The 25,542-nt window shown below is 35.0% G+C and overlaps 1 protein-coding gene across 6 annotated transcripts; it reads right to left on the bottom strand.

Annotated features, from left to right (window-relative positions):
- Positions 1–277: 277 nt before the first annotated feature.
- Positions 278–25,539, bottom strand: Mtif2 (mitochondrial translational initiation factor 2). Of its 6 annotated transcripts, none has more exons than XM_048804325.1 (15): positions 25,409–25,539; positions 24,086–24,203; positions 21,781–22,037; positions 21,287–21,398; positions 17,607–17,778; positions 17,010–17,170; positions 15,948–16,124; positions 11,859–11,998; positions 11,185–11,309; positions 8,537–8,741; positions 7,646–7,898; positions 7,186–7,326; positions 5,753–5,917; positions 1,542–1,682; positions 278–842 (listed from the first exon to the last, which is right to left on the bottom strand). In XM_048804325.1, exons 3-15 carry the CDS (start codon positions 22,015–22,017, stop codon positions 670–672), a joined length of 2,202 nt encoding a protein of 733 aa, XP_048660282.1. In that variant the 5' UTR covers positions 22,018–22,037; positions 24,086–24,203; positions 25,409–25,539; the 3' UTR covers positions 278–669. The 6 variants fall into 6 exon arrangements, with proteins under 6 accessions (XP_048660282.1, XP_048660280.1, XP_048660281.1 ...); XM_048804323.1 differs by having other exon boundaries at positions 25,198–25,460; XM_048804324.1 differs by lacking the exon at positions 25,409–25,539 and adding an exon at positions 24,916–24,938 and having other exon boundaries at positions 24,120–24,203.
- Positions 25,540–25,542: the final 3 nt, after the last annotated feature.

The raw sequence follows: 25,542 nt of genomic DNA, 5'->3' as shown, positions 1-25,542 counted from the left end.
ACTTTTTGAGCATCAAATTGATGGTCCCATCATTCTTTGATATGCCTCTTCACGTGAATTATTTGACCTAGTGGTTCTGGGTCAACTACTTGGTATTTTTACTACATAGTAATTTCATACTTTGGCAGGAGTTACCTTAGCAGCTGAGTAAATATAAGCCAGTTTTCAATTCAAAAATGCATCCCGTGTTGGTAGGATATCTATCTGCCCTTTGCAATACAAGGGAACACACTGCTAGTTAATGTTATGCATAAGCTCTTAGAAATTATTCAGGATGGATCCTTATAAAATATTTAATGGTGTTCACAGCAAAAGAAAAAAATATTTCAAGCAGTACATGTTTGTGTCATATTTTACCCATCCAGCTCAATTCGGGGAGGATTGATTCGTTGGTGCCACTCTTAACTAAAGTTTTATTAAACTATTACATTCAGTGGTAATGCTACCAACTCCCTTTTTTTGCATGTTACATTCCCACTTGAAAATTTCTCATTGGAGATATCCTTAAACGGTTTATTATTTCTGTACCAATCTGACATGCTCTAATACACATGGTGTCTACAACTACTTTTTGACCATTTAATGGTGAAGCTTTAACTTCTGTAAAACAAAACCAGTTGGTATAAAATAAAGCAAAGGCATTTCATCATTGACATTTTTAATATAGTTTTAAAATCCTGGATCCCAAGAAGTCTTTGCTGAAACTTCCTTTTCTTCATAACAAACAATTTCATCTCCCACTTGGAATTCCACTTTTTCTTCATCTAAACTGAGACCACAATCCATTCCAGTTTTGATGACTGAGATGTCATCTTTATGGTGTTTCAACGAGGTCAATGAGCCTTTAAAGGAAATTTAAGGTGAGTATATTTAACAAAGTACTAAGGCAGGCATGAGGTGCACACCCATAATCCCAGCAGTTTGGAAGGCTAAGGCAGAATGATTTTAATTTTGAGACCTGCCTCAAGTACTAAATGCTATGTAGTTTGGTGTTAAAATGAAAATTCTCACTGGAATTCTTTGAAACTTTATTATGCAGTCCTGTCATTAAATGGGATTTTATGCCAGGAAAGCCCAAAAATCTCCCACTTCAAGACCGCAAAGGATGGGATTATACTCAGGACTGATAAACACTGTAGACAGTAAGTCAAGTTCTGAAAAGATGGGAGTAGAGCAGTGGAATGTGTAAGTGTAGGATGAAAGTGAAGCCAATTTTTAAAAGCTTGGGAAATGGCTGCATGCAAAAGTACATGCCTATAATCCCAGCTACTTGGGAGGCTGAGGTGACATTTTCTCAAGTTCAAGGCCAGCCTGAAAAATAGGCTCAGTCTCCAAAAACAAAAGTAGTTAAAATCAAGTCTGAGGAACTAACAATCTAGAGGAATTGTAAAAATTAATAGGAAGGGAACTCATCGCTATGGAGAAGTTAAGAATGCTAAAACAGCGTTATGATGGGAAAAGATCAATGGATTTCAGATGGTTATGCAATCGGTAGGTTTGGGGCCTGGATAAACCCTAGAAAACATTTTGATGTTGCTTACCTTTCCAAATAACCTGTCCCTTACGGATTAATTTAAATTTTTTTTGTTTTTCTAACTGTCCTTTTTGAACTCTGCAGCCAGCCACAGGAATTTTCTTCTTTCCTTCTGTTACAGAGAAAGTAGCTAGTATAGAAGCCTCACCTTTAGAAAGAAAATGATGTTAATGATCTGAAAAATAATGCCTCCTATTCTACAGTATTAAAAAAAGATTGTGTTCTATATGTGTAATAAGAATTGTAATGTATTCCATGGTAATATAAGTTTTAAAAAATTAATTTAAAAAAAGGAATTCTCAAATTTTAACTATACTACCATGAGTCAGATTTACTAAAATGCAGAATCTTATTCATTAGTTCTGGGATGGAACTGGGTTTTCTGAATATGTAGCAAGCTTTCTAGTGATTCCAATGTCAGTGGTATAAGAGAAAGTTTTGAAATGCAACAAGGTAGACCACCAAAAGGAAATATTTACTAGTGAATTTTAATGTATGTTATTAAAATAGGAAATAGCAACAACCACCACCAAAAAAAAAAAAAAAAAAAATGGGACCTAGGGACCTGTGTTTAACAGAAGAAAAAATAGGCCCTAATCATGTGGGATCAGGCCCCAATTTCCTGAATAAGGCTCCTTTGGTGCAAGAATTAAAATCAAGAATCAATAAATGGGATGTACTCAAACTAAAAGTTTCTTCTCAGCAAAAGAAACAATCTGTGAGGTGAAGAAAGAGCCTACATCTTGGGAACAAATCTTTACCCCTCACACATCAGGTAGAGCACTAAACTCTCAAAAAGCTAAGCACCAAAAAAACAAATAACCCAATCAATAAATGGGCCAAGGACCTGAACAGACACTTCTTAGAAGATGATACATGATACATGATACATGTATCAACAGATACATGAAAAAATGTCCATCATCATTACCAATTAGAGAAATGCAAATCAAAACTACTCTTAAAGATTTCATTCACTTCACTCCAGTCAGAATGGCAGCTATTATGCACACAAACAACAATAACTGTTGGTGAGGATGTGGGGAAAAAGGTACACCCATACATTGCTGGTGGGGAGACAGACTCTGCAAATTGGTGCAGCCAATATGGAAAGCACCATGGAGATTTCTTGGAAAATTGGGAATGGAAGCACCATTTGACCCAACTATATCCCTCTCCTTGGTCTATACGCAAAGGATTTAACAACACACTACAGAGACACAGCCACATCAATGTTTATAGCAGCACAATTCATAATAGATAAACTGTGGAACCAACCTAGATGCCCTTCAATAGATGAATGGATTAAAAAATGTGGCATATATACACAATGGAATATTACTCAGCAATAAAAGAAAATAAAATCATGGCATTTGCAGGTAAATGGATGGAGTTAGAGAAGAAAATGCAAAGTGAAGTTAGCCAATCCCCAAAAAACAAAAGCCAAATGTTTTCTCTGATATAAGGAGGCTGATTCATAGTGGGGTAGGGAGGGGGAGCGTGGGAGGAATAGACAAACTCTAGATAGGGCGGGGTGGGAGGGGAAAGGAGGGCGCATGGCGTTAGAAATGATGGTGGAATATGATGGACATTATTATCCAAAGTACATGTACAACCAGAGATATGAAAAACTGTGCTCTATATGTGTAATAAGAATGGTAATGCATTCCATTGTCATGTATAAATAAAAAATTAATTTAAAAAATGAACTTGTGCATAGAAAGAAGTCCTAGTTTATTTCCACCAACTTTATTTCCCTGTCCAATAATTAGAAATAACAGATGAACTTGGGGCACTGAGGTAGGAGGTAGGGTATCCAAGTTCAAGACTAGACTGGGCAATTTAGTGAAACTCATCTCAAAAAGGGCTAGTATCCAAAGTACATGTATGAAGACATGATTTGGTGTGAATATACTATGTATAAAACCAGAGATATGAAAAATTATGTTCTATATATGTAATAAGAATTATAAAGCATTCTGCTGTCATATATAAATTTTTAAAAATTACATTTAAAAAAAAGGGCTGGGGATGTAGCTTGGTGGAAAGCATTGGCTTAGCATGAGAGACTCTGTACTGCAAAAAATAAACATGAAAATCCTTGAGTATTGCCACTGCTCTATGAAAACCTATTTTCTAGAGTAGATCACCTATCATTACCTGATCTATTTTTAAGTCACTTAAATGTTTTCAGATCCACTTATAAATACTAATTCTGTAAATATTTTTCCTCTCAATGAAAATTAAGTTCCAATAATGAAATAACTTACTATAATTAACAGTTTTTTAGGGTGTTACTTGACTAGTGGGATTTGACTAGTAAAAACCCTCATAATATGACTGTTTTTCCAAATTGCTACTAGTATAAGAACATACAAATATTTGCATGATCATATTTAGCAGGTCAGAAAGGCATAAACTAACTTTGTATGAACCAAAATGTAAAATCCAATCTCATCACGAGGAAACATTAGACATTAAAAATTAAGGTATGTTCTACAGTTGCTTACATACACTTCAAAAAGGTCAAGGTCAAGAAAGATTGTAGAATTATTCCAGACTAAATGAGCCTAAAAAGAAATAGGAGGGGCTGGGGTTGTGGCTCAGTGGTAGAGCGCACACCTTGCACGTATGAGGCACTGGGTTCCATCCTCAGCATCACATAAAAATAAAATAAAGGTATTGTGTCCATCTACAACTTAAAAATATTAAAAAAAAGAAAAGAAATAGGACAATGAAATAACAACCCAAGATCCTGGACTAGAGGGAAAGCACATGCATTACAAAGTACACTGTGAGGGGCCTGGGGATATAGACCAGTTGGTAGAGTGCTTGCCTTGCGTGCATAAGGCCCTGGGTTCAATCTCCAGCACCAAAAAAAAAAAAAAAAAAAAAAAAGTACACTGTGAGGACAATAGACAAAATTTGAATTTGGACTGAATTAGAGAATATTGTTTGATCATTGTTAGTTTTATAAGAATATCCTTGTACTTATTTAGCAAATGTACATATTTAGAGGCAAGTGGGTACAATACAAATTCAGCCTTTAAATCTGGCTAAAGGATATGCTAGACAATACTTAACAATATTTAACATTTAAATATAAAGTAAGTTTTCTTATGGTGTAATTTCTTTGCCAGTCCCAGTGGCACCTTCCAAAACACTGTTAATTTTATATATGTGTGTGTGTGTGTATGTGTGTATGTATATATGTGTGTGTATGTATATATGGTACCATACGTATATATGTATGTATATATGTATATATGTATGTATGTGTGTATATATATGTATATGTTTATGTGTATGTGTATATGTATTTGTGTGTGTGTGTGTATATATATATATATATATATATATATATATATATATATATGAAACCAGGGATTGAATCCAGGAGTGTTTAACCACTGAGTTACATTCCAAGACTTTTTTAAAATTTTGAGACAGTCTTGCTAAATTGCTGAGGCTAGTCTTGAACTTGTGATCCTCTTGACTCAGCCTCCCAAACCCATGGGATGACAGGCATGTGCCACTGTACCCAGTGACAGTGTTAATCTTTATGTTGCTGATCTTAGTCAAATTTGTACTACCATTAATTGCTCATGTCTACATTTGAGGGCAAGTTCTTAATGCCTTATTTGCCTTTGTATTTTCAGGGCTTAAATGAAGCACAATGTGTCTTACAGGACACATAATATATATGAGGTTACCAGGAATTTTCATCTTATGGTCATCAGTTTTTCTAAAACAATAGGTATTTATTGGAAAAGTGAATATATTTCTCTTCAACTTTGCTTTCAGGGGCTGTTTACAACACCTAAGATATGAATGCTTAAAAATAACATTCAGGGGGCTGGCATTGTGGCTCAGTGGTGGAGCGCTTGCCTAGCATGTGTAAGGCACTGGGTTCAATTCCTAGCATCACGTATAAATAAATAAAATAAAGATCCACTGACAACTAAAAAATAAAAAAATAACATTCAGGCCAGGCATGGTGGCGTACACCTGTAATCCCAGTGACCAGGGAAGCTGAGTCAGGAGGCTCACAAGTTCAAGGCCAGCCTTAATAATTTAGAGAAGCCCTAAGCAACTTAGGAGACCCCGTCTCAAAATAAAAAATAAAAAGGGCCAGGGATATAACTCAGTGGTAAAGTGTCTCTGGATTCAAACCCCAGTTCCACAATAAAATAAAAGAAACATTAAGTGAACACTCACCTATTAGGTGTTCCTCTACAGGACAGGGCATTCTGCTGCTCAGTTCCTCCTGCAAATCTTCAATAAGACGGTAAATGATTTTGTGAAGTTTAATTTTTACTCCCTTTTTTGCAGCTGACTGCTGGATAACATTGCTTACATTCACATTAAAACCAAATATAACACCTGGAAAAGAGAAATAATAAAGTAACACAAGTATTATCATTTGTCTTTCAAGCAGAACTCAAATTTTACTCTAAATAAGTTAAATGGCAATAGCAATTGGGGAAATGAAAAATTGTGGGGTTTTTATCCCACAAAAACTAGTAAATTTTGAAATCACTGAATTTTATAAATTGTTTAGTCAGGAAAATTTCTTCATATTAAATTATTAATTTAAGAAATATAATTTCTTAAGTGTCTATAATGTGCAAGGCAGTATGCTAAACAAAGCTTTGGTTTTATACCAGAGAAATAAAACAAAAAATGATCAAGGCTAAATTATTGTTTTATTTTTACAATAATTCACTATTAAATTGTAATCCTGGGTTGGGGTTATAGCTCAGTGGTGGAGCACTTGCCTTACATGTATAGGCAGTGGGTTCAATTCTCAGTACCACAAAAAAATAAATAAATAAAATAAAGGTGTCCATACAATTGTAATTCTATTGTCTAAAAGTTTTGTGGTTTATATTTAGGTATCCATTTGGCCAAAAGTTGTTCAAAAATAGTTACTTAATTGGAAAAATTCAAGAATTGACCATTTTACCAAAGAATAATAATATTTAACTGCAAATACTTTGGAAGAAAAAGAAACAAAGGTGGCACACACCTATAATCCAAGAAACTCAGGAGGGTATGGCAGGGGGACCGCAACTTTGAGGCCAGCCTCAGCAACTTAGCAAAGCCCTAAGCAACTTAGCAAGATCCGACCCTACCTCAAAAAATAAAAAAGAGCCAGGGATGTGGCTCAGTGGTTTAATCCCTGATACGAAAAGAAAAGAAGCAAGGAAAAACACCTTGAATAGGATGAATGAGAAAAAAAAAAAAAAAAGAAAGCTTAAAAGAAAAAACTCAATCACCCTGAAAGTTTTAACATTAAGAAATCTGTGGGCTGGGATTGTAGCTCAGTGGTAAAGCGCATGCCTGGAATGTGTGAGGCACTGGGTTCAATCCTCAGCACCACATAAAAATAAATAAAGGATAAAAAAAAAAAAGATTCTTACACTGTATACCTTACACAGAAAAAACAGTGCTCGGCTAGTCAGTGCCTAACAAATACTTTGGTTAGCATTACTGAAAAAGACCTTTTCATTAATAGAAGTGATATCTGATCCTATAGTGGAAAGGGTGATGATAATGAGAATATTAGGTATGTCAAGCCAAACAAGACAGAATTAAATAATCACAATGTGATTGAGGGAACACAGACAAATAGGAAGTAGAAACCTTACCATCAAATGTTTCAGCCAAGTTAACATCATTTTCACTAATATCACCTACTCCATAATGTACTAAATCTAGTTGACATTCATGTGAAGCATCATAGGTATCCATAATGTTTAAAATGGCCTCAACAGAACCATCAACATCACCTAAATACAGCAAAAGTTTAAAATTGTTAATGTCGAGAATTAGGCATTAACAAAAAGGAAATTTAAAAAGGGAAAAAAATTTTAAAGAATTTATATAAAGTATAATGAGCCAAATGTTCACTTACAACTAAATTAGCAAAAAATATGTTGACTTAGAAAAATGTCTCTCAAAATACGGCATTAATTTTCACTCAAATTTTTGAGTCCAAACTCCTTTAGGAGTTTAGGAGTTTGGACTACTAAATTTGAGAAGAACAAAGAATAAAAATACACATGTATTCAAAAGGTGAGTTGTAAAGTAAAATCTTCAAAAAGATACCTTTAATAATTAGAGGTAGTACGTTTGAATCTCTTTCTATTTTCTCTTTTGGCTTTAAGGGTCTTTGTTCTTTTCTTTCTAAGTACTTCATAAATGATCTCTTCTTCCAGTGCAAAGTGCCATACTTCTCACGGGTTTTCCGATGTGCTTCTTGGTGTTCCTTTCGTTTTTCTTCCAGTATTTTCAGATCATCTTTATTTTTCTCCTGTTCTTGTTCAAACTTCCTCCAGTTAATAACTTCACGTGCCCTTGCCTTTATACGAGAAATACTGGCATTATTTAATAAAATAGACACTGATATATGCGAGGTGAAAGGCTTTTATTTTCCCCCACTATGCAATTAATTAGTCTGAAACCACTTTTATAAGTTTAAAGAAACTTATAAAGTTTAATTGGGGAGCTTCTTATATAATTAAAAATTTTAAATTATAAAATTATAATTTAATTAAATTACAATTTAATTTTAAAATTTTATCTCAAAATTTAAAAATAATGCTAAAGGGGTTGTGGCTCAGTGATAGAGCACTTGCCTAGAGCATGTGAGGCCCTGGGTTTAATCCTTAGCACCACATAAACATAAATAAATAAAACAAGGTATTAAAAAAATAATAATTTCCATTTAAAAAAAATGCTAAAGTCAAATTCTAAAAATGACACAACTAACTCCCTCAAGGCCATGTACAAACTAGAATTATTTGTTAACATCAATCACTTGATATAACAGTACAAACTTGATATTTAAAATAATTAATATCACTTATGTGTACTTATGAATATGTAACAACAAGTCCCACTATTATGTATAATTATAATGTACCAATAAAAAGGAAAATTTTAAAAAAATAAAATCATTCTATCATATCTAATATGCAGGAATTAAACTTGAAATACCTCAGATTCTACTTCAAGAATTTCATCTCCTGCAGAAGGAAGGTCCTTCCAGCCTATAATTCCCACTGGCATGCTGGGATAAGCTTCATTGATTATTTTTCCATTTTCATCAAACATTAAGCGTACTTTTGCCCAACTCTTTCCAGCAACCAGAATTGAGCCTTTTCTCAAAGTTCCTCTTTGAATGATAGCTGTAGTAACAGGACTAAAATGAATATATATATACATATTTATTTAATGCCATAATAAAGATATAATTATACTTTCTTAACTATAGCAAAAATGTCTATATGCAGTTTAAATATATATAAGCCTATGCATTAATTCTCTTCTCAACTACCGATTTTTGATACTATAAATACATTTTTTTGAAGCTGGGCATGATGGTTTATACCTGTAATCCCAGCTACTTGGGAGTCTGAAGCAGGGAGATAACAAGTTTGAGCCCAGCCTGGGAAACTTGGAGAGACCCTGTCTCAAAACAAAAAGGGCTAAGGATGTAGCCTAGTGGTAGAGCATATGCCTAGCATACACAGGGACCTGGGTTCAATCCCCAGTATCTCTCTCTCTCTCTCTCTCTCACACACACACACACACACACACACACACACACAAATATATATATATATATATATATATATATATATATTTTTTTTTTTTCCCAATAGCCAGAAAGTGAAAGCAACCCAAACATCCATCAACAGAAGAATGGATAAGCTGTCCAAGGAGAATGTGGTACATACACACAAAAGAATATCATGCATCCTTTTCAACATGGATGGACCTTAGGGACATTATGCTAAATAAAATAAAAGTAAGTGGGAGCTGAGGATATAGCTCAGTGGTAGAGCACATGTCTAGTATGCATGAGCCCCTGAGTTCAGTCTCTATAACAGGGAAAAATAAAATCACAAATATGTGGATGTTAATTCACAATAAGGCGGGGGGCACTAGAGAAGAATAGCGTCACCTTAGATTAGGTAGAGGGAAGTGATTGGATGGGGAAGGAAGGGGATGTGGGGATAGGAAAGATAGTAGAATGAAACAAACACTACTACTGTATGTATATATGTGACTGCATGACCAATATGATTCTGCAACATGTACACTCAGAAAAATGAGAAATTATATTCCATCTATGTATGATATCAAAGTGCATAAATATATTCTACTGTCATATATAACTAATTAAAACAAATAATTTGGGCTGGGGATGTGGCTCAAGTGGTAGCGCGCTGGCCTGGCATGCGTGGGGCACTGGGTTCAATCCTCAGCATGACGTAGAAATAAATAAAGATATTGTGTCCACCTGGGACAGAAAAATAAATATTAAATAATAATAATAATATTTTTTAAAATCCTGTATGATTTCACTTGTAAAATATATAAAGTAGTTAAAATTATAAAAATAGAATAGAAACATGGTTGCCAAGGACTGGAGAAAGGAGGGAAGAGAAATTAGTGTTTAGTGGGTATATAGTCTTAGTTTTGCAAGATGAGGAAGTTCTAGAAATCTACTGCACAACAATGAAATATATTTAATACTATTGAACCCTGGGGATATAGCTCAACAATAAAGTACTCCTGGGTTCCAACTCTGCTACAAAAACAAAAAAAGGATAATATGCTATAATGTTTTTTTCCTTTTGGCAGGACAGTGGATTGCACCCAGCAGTGCTTTACTACTTAGCTACATTCCTAGTCCTTTTTGCTTTTTATTGAGGCAGAATCTTTTTGTACCAGGAATTGAAACCAGGGGTGCTCAGCTTCTGAGCCACAACCTCAGCCCTTTTTATATTTTATTTTGAGACAGGGTCTCACTATGTTGCTTAGGGCCTCGCTAACTTGCTAAGGCTGGCTTTGAATTCACAATCCTCCTGCCTCAGCCTCCTGAGCCACTAGGATTACAGGCATGCTCCATCATGCCCAGTTTAATGCAGTAAATTTAATAATATATTTCTTACTAAAATGAATTTTTTTTCCTTATAAAGTTATGGTAAGGGAGGAAGCAGAAAGCAGAGTGTTTTGACACCATCCTAATATACTTTTTATGCCACTGTCCATGTCAGCTAAGAGATTGCTCACAGTTGGTATAGCATACAAAACAATGAAAAAATCTTTCTTGCTAATAGGGAAATTCAAGAAGAGAACACCATTTTAAACACCTTTCTATATATTATTTTTTATTTTTAACATTTATTTTTTAGGTGTAGATGGGCACAACACAATGCCTTTATTTTTATGTGGTGCTGAGGATTGAACCCGGGTCCTGCCCGTACTAGGCAAGCACTCTACCACTAAGCCACAATCCCAACCCTCTATATATTATATTAATGGGTAATGTCATTAAGAATTTAGAATTGCTATTTTATTTTAATTTAGGTCAAGCCTAGTCAGGAGAAAAAAATTGAATTACTTAAGTCATCAAAGTATGACTAGGTGTATACAGATAGTTGCTACGGTCTATTGACAATAACTGCATTTTTGTGTTCTGTGTGCTAGTACAATAAATACTTTTCAAAACAAATGCTTTGAAAATATTGTTCATGAACTAAAAATAATATGCAATAAAAATATGTAGTCATATAATCAAGTCATAAAATCATGAAACAAAATTATCAAAGAAAAGCATCATAGCATAGTCCTACCCTCTTCCTTTGTCTGTGAAAGACTCAATTACTGTTCCTTCCACTGGACCAGTGGGATCTGCTTTCAATTCTAACATTTCTGCAAGAGCAGTTGTTGCTTCTGCCAAAGCCATCAGATTATCGCCCTTTAACAACAACAAAGGTTAATATACATTAATAAATACTATCTGTAAATATAAATACTAGGGTCAGAAAACCAAATTATTCTTGATCTTTTTCTTTAAGTATTTAAAGTAAGAATTACCTATTTTTTAGAAGAAAGGAAGGAAGAATTAGAAAGAAATCCTGACCCAGGAACAGATCTTGCAAGGAACAACTGACTTACTTGTTTAATAGGTTGGTCACTGGTGGTGCTTGCTAATAATCTTTCATAAACGCATGCTTATTCATTCTTTCTCCTCCATCTGCCTCTACAATTGCTTTCTTCCTCTCACTAACTTCTAATGATGCTACTTTACATTTCAAGTTTTACCTAATTAAATAAGCCTGAATATATATTTTTTCATCTGATCCACTCAAGAATCCTGTAAAGTAAGTGAATCAAGCATTACTTAGCATTATTAAATAAATGAAGAGAAAAAGCACTGAATACTCTCAGGCTTTAAGCCATACTCTGCAACCATCCAGCTATGCACTTCCATCCACACATCTGTCTCTGAGGTACCGATATTTACCGTGAGCGCAGAGACATGCACTGCTTGAACATCGCCTCCATAATCTTCACACACCACATCATAAGCCAGCAACTCTTTTTTCACTTTTTCAGGATCAGCCTCAGCTTTGTCACATTTGTTTATTGCAAGGACAATTGGAACTAAAGGAGATTAAGAAGAATGTAAATGAGAGTATCTTTAATTCTATATTCACAGTGAGACACCAACCTGTTCTGGCTTTTTTTTACTCAGTAGATGTACTTATTTATTGAAAGGCTTAAAAGGTCCACTTTAGACTCACACCACTACTCTGTACTCTCTACACATAAAGAATGAATCCAGGGCTGGGGATGTGGCTCAAGCGGTAGCACGCTCGCCTGGCATGCGTGCGGCCCGGGTTCGATCCTCAGCACCACATACAAAGATGTTGTGTTCGCCGAAAACTAAAAAATAAATATAAAAGAAAAATTCTCTCTCTCTCTCTCTTAAAAAAAAAAAAAAAAAAGAATGAATCCAGATGTGAGATATTAAAACTGTAATTATAAGTAAATTCTGAATTAAGAGCAGACACCTGACATGAGAAAAAATTTTAAAAACAATATTTGGGAAGTGGAGACCTATCCTTAAATCTGAAAGTGAGTTCAGTAACTACATAGATGATTATTTTTAGGGGAAAAAAATCACAAGTCTAGTTTAATACCATCAGATCACTTGCCTCTTCTTCTTTTTTTTAGTACCAGAGATTAAACTCAGGGGCACTCAATCACTTAGCCACATCCACAGTCCTATTTTGTATTTTATTTAGAGACAGGGTCTCACTGCGTTGCTTAGCACTTCACCTTTGCTGGCTTTGAATTTATGATCCTGCCTCAGCCTCTGGAGCCACTGGGATTAGAGGCACATGCCACCGCATTCGGCCTATAATCTCAGCCACTTGGGAAGATGAGGCAGGAGGACTGCAAATTCAATGCCAGCCTGGGCAACTCAGTAGAGACACCCTGGCTCAAAATAAAGGATACAAAGGGGTGGGGATGTAGCTCAGTGACGGAGACCCTGGGCTCAACCCCCAGTTCTACCAAGGAAAAAAAAATTCTCTTGCAGTGCTAGTAATGGAACCCAGGGCCTCATTGTGCATGCCAGACAAGCATCACTGAGATACGATTCCAGTCCACGCTTTACTACTATTTCTTTTCAAGAGATATTTTTCTCCAGTTTTCCTGTAGGAGACAATGATTAAGTGCTGCACTTTGATTCTTTGCATCAAATTGCTTCAGCCTGTTGGTTCTCCAGCTGCTTCCAATCATTCATCTGCTGGGTGCAATTCCCTGTTGAAAGCCTTTATTCATTGTTAAAACCTAATATCCCACATTCAGCTGAATCTAAGTATCATTATTGCAAATTTTCTTTTAGGATTTAGAACAACTCTTTATTTATATACATACTCTAGTGACCAACACATAGTGGACTCTCAATTCAATAAGCATACACTTAAAGAATCTTATAATTTGTTCATCATTACTAAACATATCCTTTTATTAGGGATATCACACAAAAATCTAGGAGATAATTCTAGTTGAGTTTTACTATCTCCACCATTTTCTCAGGGTCAAAGGAACAGAAACCAAAAAAGACACAAAAAGTTTCTCAATCTATAACCTACTATTGTGAAAAAGTGCATATTCTATATAGGCGAACTTGAATTTAACAAGGATCAAAAGAATAAATGCAAAAAGCATAACAAGATGAATTGATTCTATCTCAACCAACTGCTTTATTATGGGATCCCTGGCAAATTTATACCCCTCTTCTTTTTGCCATGTATTGCCTAGAATTGTTAAGATCAACATACAAAGACAGTTATTATGGGCTGGGGTTATAGCTCAGTGGTAGAGCGCTTGCCAAGCATGTGTGAGGCACTGGAATCGATTCTCAGCACCACATATAAATAAATAAAAAATAAAGGTCCATTGACATCTAAAAAAATATGTAGACAGTTTTGAGGAATTTAAAAGAAAAGAGGGCCTGTAATCCCAGTTACTTGAGTGACTGAGATAGGAGGATTGTCAGTTCAAGGACAGCCTTAGAAACTTAGCAAGACACTGTTTCAAAATAAAAAATAAGTATCTGGAATAAAATAAAATAAATAAAAAGGACTAGAAACGTAGTTCAGTGGGAGAGCACTCGTGGGTTCACTCCTCGGTACTACAAAAAGAGAAGGTAAGAGAATAATACTGGAAGCTAGAAGAGTCAGATCCCAAATTCAAACAAGTTGCACATTAGCTATGTAATTGTATATAATTGGGAAGAGTTCTGGCTCCTTCCTGTCTGGGTTTCAGTTTTCGCATTATAAGATGAAAGACTCAACCTAGATCAGTAATTCTCAACCTTTTTTATTTCTTGCCAACAAACCTGGGGGGATACAACACTTCATGTTTTCTCATTGGGGGTAGGTACAGCATCACATCACAATAAGAATGAATGCAGGGCTGGGGTTGTAGATCAGAGATAGAGTGCTTGCCTATCATGCGTGAGGCACTGTGTTCGATCCTCAGCACCACATAAAAAAATAAAGGTATTGTGTCAACCTACACCTAAAAAATAAATGTTAAAAAAAAAAAAGAAGAAGAAGAAACCTATAGAACTGGGATTGTGGCTCGGTGGTAGAGTTCTTACCTAGCATATGTGAAGCATTGGGTTCAATCCTGATACCTCAGCACCACATAAAATAAATAAAATAAAGGTATTGCATCCATCTACAACTAAAAATATTTTTTAAATTTTTAAAAAGAATGAATGTATAGAATAAATGTGTGTGCATATGTGCAGTATTTATTATTATAATTTTTCCCCAATATTGGAGACAGAACCTAAGGACACTTTACCCCTCAGCTACATTTCCACCTCTTTTTATTTTGGGACAGGGTCTTGCTATACTGCTGAGGCTGGCCTTAAATTTGCAATCCTTCTGCCTCAGCCTTCTGAGTCATTGGGATTACAGGCATGCTTCATTTATTATAATTTTTAAATGAGGAGGCTGGGGTTGTGGTTCAGCAGTAGAGCCTAGCACATGCAAGGTCCTGGGTTCGATCTTTAGCACCACATAAAAATAAATAAATAAATAAAGACACTGTGGGCTGGGGTTGTGGCTCAGCGGTAGAGCACTCGTCTAGCATGTGCGAGGCCCTGGGTTCAATCCTCAGCACCACATAAAAATAAATAAATAAAGATATTGTGTCCAATTAAAAAATAAATATTAAAAAAAAAAGAATTAAAAAAATAAAGATATTGTGTCCAATTACAACTAAAAATAAATAAATAAATATTAAAAAAAGAAGAAAGAAGGGAGAAGATGCTGGGTGTGGTACCAAATGCCTCTAATCCCAGTAACTTGGGAGGCTGAGGCAGGAGGATCACAAGTTCAAGGCCAGCCTCAGCAACTTAGCCAGGCTTTAAGCAACTTAGGGAGATCCTGTCTCAAACTAAAAAATAAAAAGAGAGAAATAAGGGAGAAAATGACCAGGTGATTTTTCCAAAGCCTACAATTTTATTCCTTTGATTAAATAAGAACTTATTAAAGCAGATGAAGATCCATGTATATCTAATATGTCAAAATATACTCTGCTGTCATGAACATCTAAAAAGAACAAATTAAAAAAAAAATAAAGGAAATGAAGAGAAAGTTTCTCTTAAGAATTCTAGGTAAATGAACAAGGAATAATGAAATATCACCTCTTGGCAACTCCTAATAAATCTGAAAAAGGGTTAATAGGATTCATTATCCTATTCTTAATGTTGCATCTATATAAATTCTCTATAATAAAAAGTATTGTTTTTTTTTTTTAAAGTGGAAGTAAGATTATCTTGTGATCACAAGTCCCAAGTCAACTCCTGCTGACACCTTTCCTTTTAGTTATATATCAGTGGGAAAATAATTTAACTGTCTTTGAAGCTTATCTGTAAAACAAGTATAACAATCCTGGGGCTGCTATGATGATTAAAGCTACATGTAAATGGCTCCAGAACTGCAACTTTATGGAGGAGATCATTTTTTAAAATAAATAAATAATAAGCAACTTCCTTCCTGATACATATAAGTCAGACACACAATACCTTGAGCATCTTTAGCATGCTGAATAGATTCTATAGTCTGTTTCATCACCCCATCATCTGCAGCTACGACCAACACAACAATATCAGTGACCTGAGCACCTCTGGCTCTCATTGCTGAGAAGGCAGCATGTCCCGGAGTATCAAGAAAGGTTATTTTTTCCCCAGAGGGCAGAGAGACTGTGGAAACAGAAATCCAAGAAAACCAAAGATTCAAATATGTACTTCCTTAACATATATACGGAATGTACATATGACATTATTGAATACAATCAACAGTTCTTTAAATTAATTACATTCCTTCCACTAATCTTAATCAGAACAACACAGATTGAAATTTCACAATGAAAATTTACAAAATACTAGTGAGACTTTTAGGGTTTTCTTTTCATATAACAATTTCAAATTCATATTTCTAAAATATAGTAACTTTCATAAATGTACCAACTGACATCCATTCTGAAGTTAGAACAGACCAATAGTTGTAACAAGTCAGTCATCCCCTACATTAGCAAACCACATCTGAACAATGGCCTTGAGCCAGAGAAAGGCAATTTAGCACAGTTAGTAGCTCAGGATCCTTGAATTTAAATCTCATCTTTGCTGCTTACTAACTATGTACTTTGGGAAAGTTACTTAACCTGAAGATATCAACCTCCTCAGCTGTAAGTAGGAATATTAATACCTACCTAATGATGTTGTTGTGAGGATAAAAGAGATGAAGCATATAAAATGCACAGTGCTGGGCACATGTTAAGTGCTCACTAAGCAGTAGTTATTAATTATCACAACCTAGCATAGGAGATTATATAAGCATAATTAATTAATTGAGTAAAAACTTTAGGCTCATTAAGCCAAACTAAGAATGACCAAGAAAAAACAGTAACATAAATTTCTTATAGAAAATACAAAATAACTTTTAACCACTTGCTCTACATTTCATTAATCCAATGGCTTCCCTTTTACTTTGATTTTTTATAATAACATTTTTTTTGATCATAACATTTGATTAAAAAAATAGTAAGTGGGGTTCCCAAGCTCATTGTAAGGTAATCTGTGTCATACCCAGAAAGGCACCAATGTGCTGAGTGATGCCTCCAGCTTCCATTGCTGCCACTTGAGTTTTTCGAAGTTTGTCAAGTAATGTTGTTTTCCCATGATCGACATGGCCCATTATAGTAACAACAGGGGACCTTGGGGTTAATAAAGCTGGATCTGCTTGGGGCCTACAATTAACAGCAAAGGAGTTTCATTGCTTAAATATCTAAAACATTTTATAACCTGTGAATTGGTTTGCCGTTATCTCTGCAAGCTACCATTAACTATAAAACCCAACATTCAATTTTAATTAGACACAACTCTTCTCTACATATAACTACTATAACAGAATATTTAATGACTTTCTACCTATACTTGGCATCTGAATAACAATGGGCAGATATGAATCAAAGTTTAAAATTCTGGTTAATATATATATTCAACATTCTATAAAAAAATAACCTTTAGAGTTTTATAATAGCCTGAATATACTTTCTGATGCTTTAATCGCTTTGAAAAAAAAGTTGACCCTGCACTCACATATCATTTTAATTACAAAAGAAGTTTTAAGGCAAATCTTCCCACTAAATGGTCTCCCTCCCCCAACATATAGGTAATATTTACCTTCTTACAGCATCTTTATTTTCTCTGACTTTGTCCTGTTTTAATTTGCTCCATTTCAACTTCATCCCTGCCTTCTTTATTACTTCTTTGATCCAGATTTCATCTAACTGTGAGTGTGCTTCTAGTGAATCTATGTCAATTGCAGTATTCAATAAAGCTTCATATACATAATCTGGTCAGAATAAGACAAAACCTTTTAGGATCATGCATTAAATGCTTAAGAAAGTGACCTCTATTACTAAAGTCTACATAAACAGTACATCAATGGGGTGTATAAATGGGATATACAAGTATATAAACTTTCTCTTATGTTAAAAAAATCACAAAGTTGAAAAAAAATTAATTCCTTAAAATGATACATTCATATAAACTGACAATTCTATATATTCATAAATATTTGTGTACCTTCTGAACCATCTGAAACATCAATAAAATGTTAAGTTGTATGTTGTATATGTTTAGCATTGTGTGGTTGATCAGCCTATTTCTTTGAAAACTTATATGCTCATATGTCATGCATATAAACATGTGTATATACAGAGTCATTTCTTGTTATTTACAATAGTTATACTCTACAGAGCTGCCATGAATACTGAATTAACAAATATTGAACCACACTGCTCTTAGAGGAAATGCAGGGTTAGGCTCCTTCAAGCCTCCAGTTGCAACATTTCATCAACAGATTAATACATAAAATCTTATTTTATGTGTTTCTATCTAAAGATACTTTAAAAATACATATTGTCAATTAACATTGAACTCACAGCTAATAACATTATACCTGACACCTAAATAAGCTTGTGTTAGACATATATTTCCTACATAATACACATCACAATTTTCTTGTTTTAGGAACACTGGATAGCACCTCATCACAACAGTAAGGGGGCATTTTAAAGAGCAATATCATCCACAAAAAGCACAAGAATTCAGAAACATGATATTAAATGTCACAGTATGACAGGTGAAACAAGAAGGCAGAGAATCGCCTTGTTCAATATCAACTGGGAACATATGCATGGAGCAACCCAAATTTTTCACAGCACTGAGCATGTCCAGGATAACTGCAAAACTACAAATAAATATTAGCAAGTAGGCAAATCTGTAAATACAGAATCTATGAAAAATGAGCACTGCCTGTATGTACATACAGATATACAGACACACACTCATCTCTGAACATATGTACCCATGATTTATTTACTTGTTTATGTATCTATTTAGGGTTTCCAAAAAGTCATGAAATAGCCGGATATGGTGGCACATGGCTATAATCTCAGTGACTTGGGAGGCTGAAACAAGAAAATTACAAGTTTGAAGCCAGCCTCAGCAACTCAGCGAGACCCTTAGCAACTTAGTGAGACTCTATCTGAATAAATAAATAAATAAATAGACTAGGAATGTAGCTCAGAGGTAAAATGCCCCTCAGTTTAATCTCCAATATAAAAAATCTTGAAATAGAGGAAAAATATTTACTTATTCTCTTACTCATTTTATTTAATGTGCTTTGTTTTAAACTCAATCATATTTCCCTGTGGATAATAAGTCATGTATCTGTGATGATGATGAAAAAAATATTTTTATCTTTAAAGACTTTCAGTCACCCATTAACATACTTAGGAGATATGATAGAAAAACATCTCCAAGTAAGAGCAGTACACTGAAAAACTCCAATTTCATGGTGTGCTGATAAATGTTTAATAATGAAGCTCTCAAAAATAAAAATCCGGGGCTGGGGGTGTGGCTCAAGCGGTAGCGCGCTCGCCTGGCATGCGTGCGGCCCAGTTCAATCCTCAGCACCACATACAAAGATGTTGTGTCCACCGAGAACTAAAATATAAATATTCAAAAAAAATTCAAAAAATAAAATAAAATAAAAATCCCAGGCTGGGGATATAGCTGAGTTCATAGAATCCTTGCCTTGCATGCACAAGGCCCTGGGTTCAATCCCCAGAACCACAAAATAAAAAATAAAATAAAAATCCCTGTTTTGTAATATTTCCCAATTTCTGTAATGGAAATACTCCAGTCAAATTTGATTTCAAGCTACCAACATGAAGTCAATGAATGCAGAGATAGGAAAAGAGCAAAACAGCACACTGTTATATAGTATTTCTATTATACAGATAAGAATAAAAAACCTCAAAGCAATTAAAATGGTTAGTAATAAAAAGCATTTAAGTAGTTAAGAAGTAAAGAGTTTTGTTGAATTTTGTTTTGTTTTGTTTGCAGTACTGGGGATTGAACTCAGGAGTTCTTTGACACTAGCTACATACCCAGGCCCTTTTATTTTATTTTGAAACAGGGTCTTGCTAAATTGCTCCAGCTAGCCTTGAATTTATGATACTTCTGCCTCAGCCTCCTGAGTCACTAGGATTACAGGTATGCACCACTGTGCTTGGCTTTGATGAGCTTTTAATATTTTCTTTTTATGATTTTATTGTAAAAAATTATTATGTGTAAGAACTAGCTCAATAATTCTTTTTAATTTAGCTGGTCCCAATTTGGGCTCAAAAACTAGTTTTTGCAATACTAGGAATTGAACTGAGGAGATGCTCTAGCCCTGAGCCATATCCCAACCCTTTTTAGTTTTTATTTTGAGACAGAGCCTTGCTAAGTTGCTGAGGCTGGCTTTGAATTTGTGATCCTCCTACCACAGCCTCCTGGGACCTCCTACCCAGCCCTGCTGGGATTACAGGTATGCAGCACCACACCCAGTCTGTTTCTTATTTTGAGACAGAATCTCACTATCCTGCCTTGGATTCCCGAGTTGCTGGGATTACAGGCATGAATGGGGGCAATACTGTTTTTAATAATGCTAAAAATACCTAATAATCCAATTACTACAGTTTTCTAATAAGTTATCCTACACTTTTGAGAGGTACCTGGTATTAAGCAATAATCCTTTCTCTCCTATATTAAATGCATATAATTATCAACATACTATTTTATCTTTATTCTAACATGTTCAAGGCCTTTTGTTCAATTCCCAGCACAGCAGAACAAAAGTTGTAGTGATTACTATAAATATTTTTCTCTGGACTTACAGATATTGTTAAAATGAATGAAAAAAAAAAAAAGGAAATCTGAAAATTATAGAAGGGACTGGGCACAAGGCCTTGGGTTTGATCCCCAATGCAACACAACAACAACAACAACAACAACAAAAACAAGAAAAAAAGAAAATTATTGTAACAAAGGGGAAAAATAAAAGTGTAAGTTTACCCCTTCGTGCAAAAGCATTCTTTGGACTTATTCTAACAATCCACAAAGTTGCTAAAAAGGAAAAAAATAATTCAGATAAGAAAATATATCCCACTTTGATTAAAAGCAAAAGCATAGGGCTGAAGTTGTAGCTCAGTGGTAGAGCACTTGCCTAGCACATATGAGTGAGCCACTGGGTTTGATTCTCAGCACCACATATAAAAATAAATAAAGGTATTGTGTCCATATACAATGAAAAATACTAAAAAAAACCCAAAAAACAAAAAAACAAATGCATAGAGAACTACATTTAACAAAGAGTGAAAATACTACTAAAATTTGTAACCTAAAATGAAAAATATTGGAACGACTTATCTTCTTCAGTCTAGTTTTTATCCCTGACTGCCTTAATCTCATTTGTAAAATTCCAGGTTTTCCACATCCCCATATTTTTCCTTGTAAACTTATCTGCTCACCTATGTCTTTTTCCAGTGCTCTGGCTAGTTCCTCAACAGTCATTCCAATCCATACTTCTACCTCCTTTTTAGTTTTTGTTGAAGACAATTGAGATTTCCTTGGTCTCTTTTCCTATTTTTTTAAAAAATAGACAAATAAGAAGAAAAAAATTTAAGTGACAATTTAGATTTATTCTGGAATACCTACCATGATCACGACTACTATTTCTATCAATAAACACTTCCATAAGTAGTTAAACCTTAAGCTAAAATTTTAAAATCCTGCATCCTTTATTCATTGTTTTATAATGATCTCTAGGTCATCAAATTCACCAGCATTACCAGACAACAAACCAGAACTTCCCTTCCTCACCAAGATCTCTAGCCTAGAGTACAGCATTAAGTAATAAAGATTCTACAAATGACAAAATACTAAAAATGAATTTCTACTCCTCTTTCGAAGCATTTTAATATCAGGCTAAATAATATTATAAGAGATAAAAATCTGTAACTACCTCCTTTGTTACTAGAAGCCTGTATTGCGATAAAGCAGCCCCAATGAGCACATCTGTTTGCCATGGCCAGGCGTATATCTGAGCTGTCCACACTGGGTAAGCAGATGAAAATCCATGCCTCCACTGTACTAATGTTCTTCTTTGACCCAGGCTGTGCAGCTGCCTACAAACGGTGTGATATTTATAGGTCTGAAGAAAATGTAGCAAGTTCTCCAACTTTAGTAGCTTCTGATTCATGTTTTTCCTAAAAAGAAAGACTTAAAAATAATGTTTGGATTAACATTTAAATCAAGTTAGCAAATATATTAATTGAACATCTACAACATGTCAAGCACTGTACAAGGGTATTAGAGTACAACAGTGAGTAAAACTGGGTTCCTGCCCTGAAGAAGCTCAGTCAAGTCAAGAAAAGGGATTTTTCTAAACTGTATATTTGAAGTCAATTACCTCTGCTAAACACCCTCTGATGACTCCCCATTAGCTAGTACAATGTGCTAACATCCTATATAAGCTCTCACTTCATCTCTTACACTCAGAAAATCTCCCCACTCCTATCTACCAAGCTTTTATATTCTCACCCACCTATAATCTCTAATTGTGTCCATCTACAACTAAAAAGTAAAATAATAATAATAATAATGTGTATCTTTTCAGACCTTTTCTTTATGCTTATATCTACTTTACTTAGAAAAAAAATGAAGTCATACTATGTGTATAATTTTTCCCTAAAAAATATATTGTAAATAGTGTTTTATATCATTAAACATTATTCTTCAACATTACAAAAAAGAAAAAGAAAAAAAAAAAAGTAAAACAAAACCCAGGTGGAGTGGAACATGCTTGTAATACCAGCTTCTCAGGAGGCTGAGGCAAGAGGATTGCAAGTTTGAGGCCAACAAGTTCTGGCCAACTTAGGGAGATCCAGTCTCAAAATAAAATCTTAAAAAAGGGCCAGAGAGGGGCTGGGGCTGTTGTGGCTCAGCAGTAGCGCGCGTGCCTGGCATGTGTGAGGCACTGAGTTCGATTCTCAGCATGGCATACAAATAAATAAAAATAAAAGTCTATCAACAACTAAAAAAAATTTTTTAAAAAAAGGGCCAAGGATATGGCTCAGTGATAAAGTGCTTGCCTAGAATGGCCCTGGGTTCAATTCCCAGTACTTAAAAAAAAAAGAAACATTTCAATGTGTTTACCGTAACTATATAATTTATAAAGCTATCTTGAACAAAATTCTCAACTTTTACATTGCCTTAAAATACTTTTAGCTAGGCGTAGTGCCACAGGCCTATAACACCAGCTACTCTGCAGGTGAGGCAAAAAGATCACAAGTTTGAGGCCAACCTCAGCAACGTAGTGAAACTCTATCTCAAAAATCAAAAAATTATAAAAATTTTTAAACTGTTTCTCATACAATATGGTATTTCTACAATATGCTTATAGTTTAATTACAGAATTACAATAAAATATAATTACAAAACATTTTCATAGAAATTAAATTCTTTTAAAAAATATTTTTAGTTGTAGATAAACACAATACCTTCATTTTATTTATTTATTTATTTTTATGTGTTGCTGAGGATCAAACCCAGTGCCTCACACATGTGAGGCAAGCACTCTATTGCCAAGCCACAACCCCAGCCCCATTTATTCTTTTTTTTTTTTAAAGAGAGAGTGAGAGAGGGAGAGAGAAAGAGAGAATTTTAATATTTATTTTTTAGTTATCAGCGGACACAACATATCTTTGTTTTGTATGTGGTGCTGAGGATCAAACCTGGGCCGCACGCATGCCAGGCGAGCGCGCTACCTCTTGAGCCACATCCCTAGCCCCCCATTTATTCTTTACATATATTTTCTACTATATACTCTTTAAAATTCTTCAGAAATGATTAATAGTTACAAGATATGATCAAAGAAACTGGGGCCTGAGCAAGTGAGTTTTGTTACATAACTAGACAGTAAAGTAAAAATTAAATGTTACATTTTAACCAATCTTCCCCATATGTATTTTATGTTCCTGAAACAACAAATAGAGTTTTTGTTTTTTGTTTTGTTTTGGTACTGAGAATTAAACCCAGGGGTACTTATCTACTGAGCCATATCCCTAGCTCTATTTTTCATTTTGAGAGATGGTCTCATTAAGTTGTTTAGGGCCTTGCTGAGTTGCTGAAGCCAACCCTGAACTTGCAATCTTCTTGCCTCAGCTTCCTGAGCCACCAGGATTACAGGTGTGCCCTACCGTCCCAACCCTGAATATTTGTTTTCAAACAAAAGAAATGAAAAAGGTGCAGTCTAGTGAACAAAGTACCTGACTAGACAACAAAAGAATCTTGGATGGATACCTGCTCTGACATTTGGCAGCCCAGCGTTGTTATCTTGATTGAGTAAATCACTTCTTTCCTATGAGCCTCATTTTTTTCTGATCTCTGTAAAAAGAAAAGAAAAAATTGTTTTAATGTCTGTCCTTCCTTCCACAAGGCTACAAAGAAAAAAAATGAGGTGATGTATATACTTTGTCACCAGCTATTTTAAACTACATTATATCATGGGTTTTTTTAGTGATAGTTTATATGCTTTAAGGATTAATTACTTGTAAGTTAAAAATATTCACAAGTCATTATCTTGTTTATATACAGATGATTCTGAGGTGTGTGTGTGTGTGTGCACGCGCGTGTTAAACACAGCAAGTTTCCTTAAAAAATTTATTCAAGTAAAGATCAAAAGAAATGCTGACTTAATTTCAAAGAAATAAACACATTAAGATTTAGAAATTCATTCATACATTAAACACTTCAAGAACTGCATGTTTAAACTCTTTTTTAGGTATGTACCCCTAATCTAAGAAGTAAAAAGTGCGCAGGGAGAACAGGCTTCCTTGAGAAATTATTTTTAAGTTAATCTGAAAACAGATTTTACAAGGGCATTGATTCAAGGAGTAAGAGGAAAGACCCTACAAGATATTAACCTAAGTCCAGGTATGTAATTGAGGCAGGAATTAGAAAGACACATTGGAGGCAATAAACCAAACGTCAAAACTGGAAGGAACCTTGGTTGTTATATACTACAAGACCCTCGTTTTACAGCAAAGGAAACTGGAATGCATGCAGAGGGGTCAAAAATACTTCTACAATGTCATACCGCTAGTTAGTGGCAGTCGGGACTAGAACCCAGGTTTTCTAACTCCCAGTTCGGTGCTATTTTGCCGCAAGGGTACTGGTGTGGGGAATCTAAAAAAAAACAAAAAGGACGGTGGGCCTACGTAACTGCACCAGTGGGAACGTCTACTTAAGAGCTGGAAACTTAGGAGCTTAAATGAAAAGAAAAGGAAGTCGGTGTAGAAAAATTACGAATGTGGGGTGGTTTCGCCTCAAACTCGAATCCAGAAAGGCTTTTGCAAACAGGAAGAGTAAAGACCGGCACCTCCGAGAGGAAGCAAGCCGCTGGCGGTTTCTCCAGGAACCATGAACAGGATTTGGTGAATGTCTAAGTGGAGGTCACGCAGGGACGAAATGCATCTTGGAAAGGCTTCCGAATGAGCAACGTTCATGAATTCGCGTGATTTATGCCATTGACATTTTAGACCAAATAATGAAAGCCACCCGGAAGGCCCTGGCTAAGGAACCCCACTCACTCTACTCCTACAAGAGGCTCTGGGCACCACGATTCTGATTCCAGGCGGAGATCACCATCCGGACCCAGAAGAAGTGTCCATCTCAAGGTCCGTACCATAAACGGTCCCCGTCGGGCTTCCGGTCGTGCCGGAAG

Source organism: Marmota marmota, unplaced genomic scaffold, assembly GCF_001458135.2.
Source record: "Marmota marmota marmota unplaced genomic scaffold, marMar, whole genome shotgun sequence".
Lineage (NCBI taxonomy): Eukaryota > Metazoa > Chordata > Mammalia > Rodentia > Sciuridae > Marmota > Marmota marmota.
The sequence above is the reverse complement of the archived record's forward strand: the minus strand, read 5'-3'. Positions and strand labels throughout refer to the sequence as shown.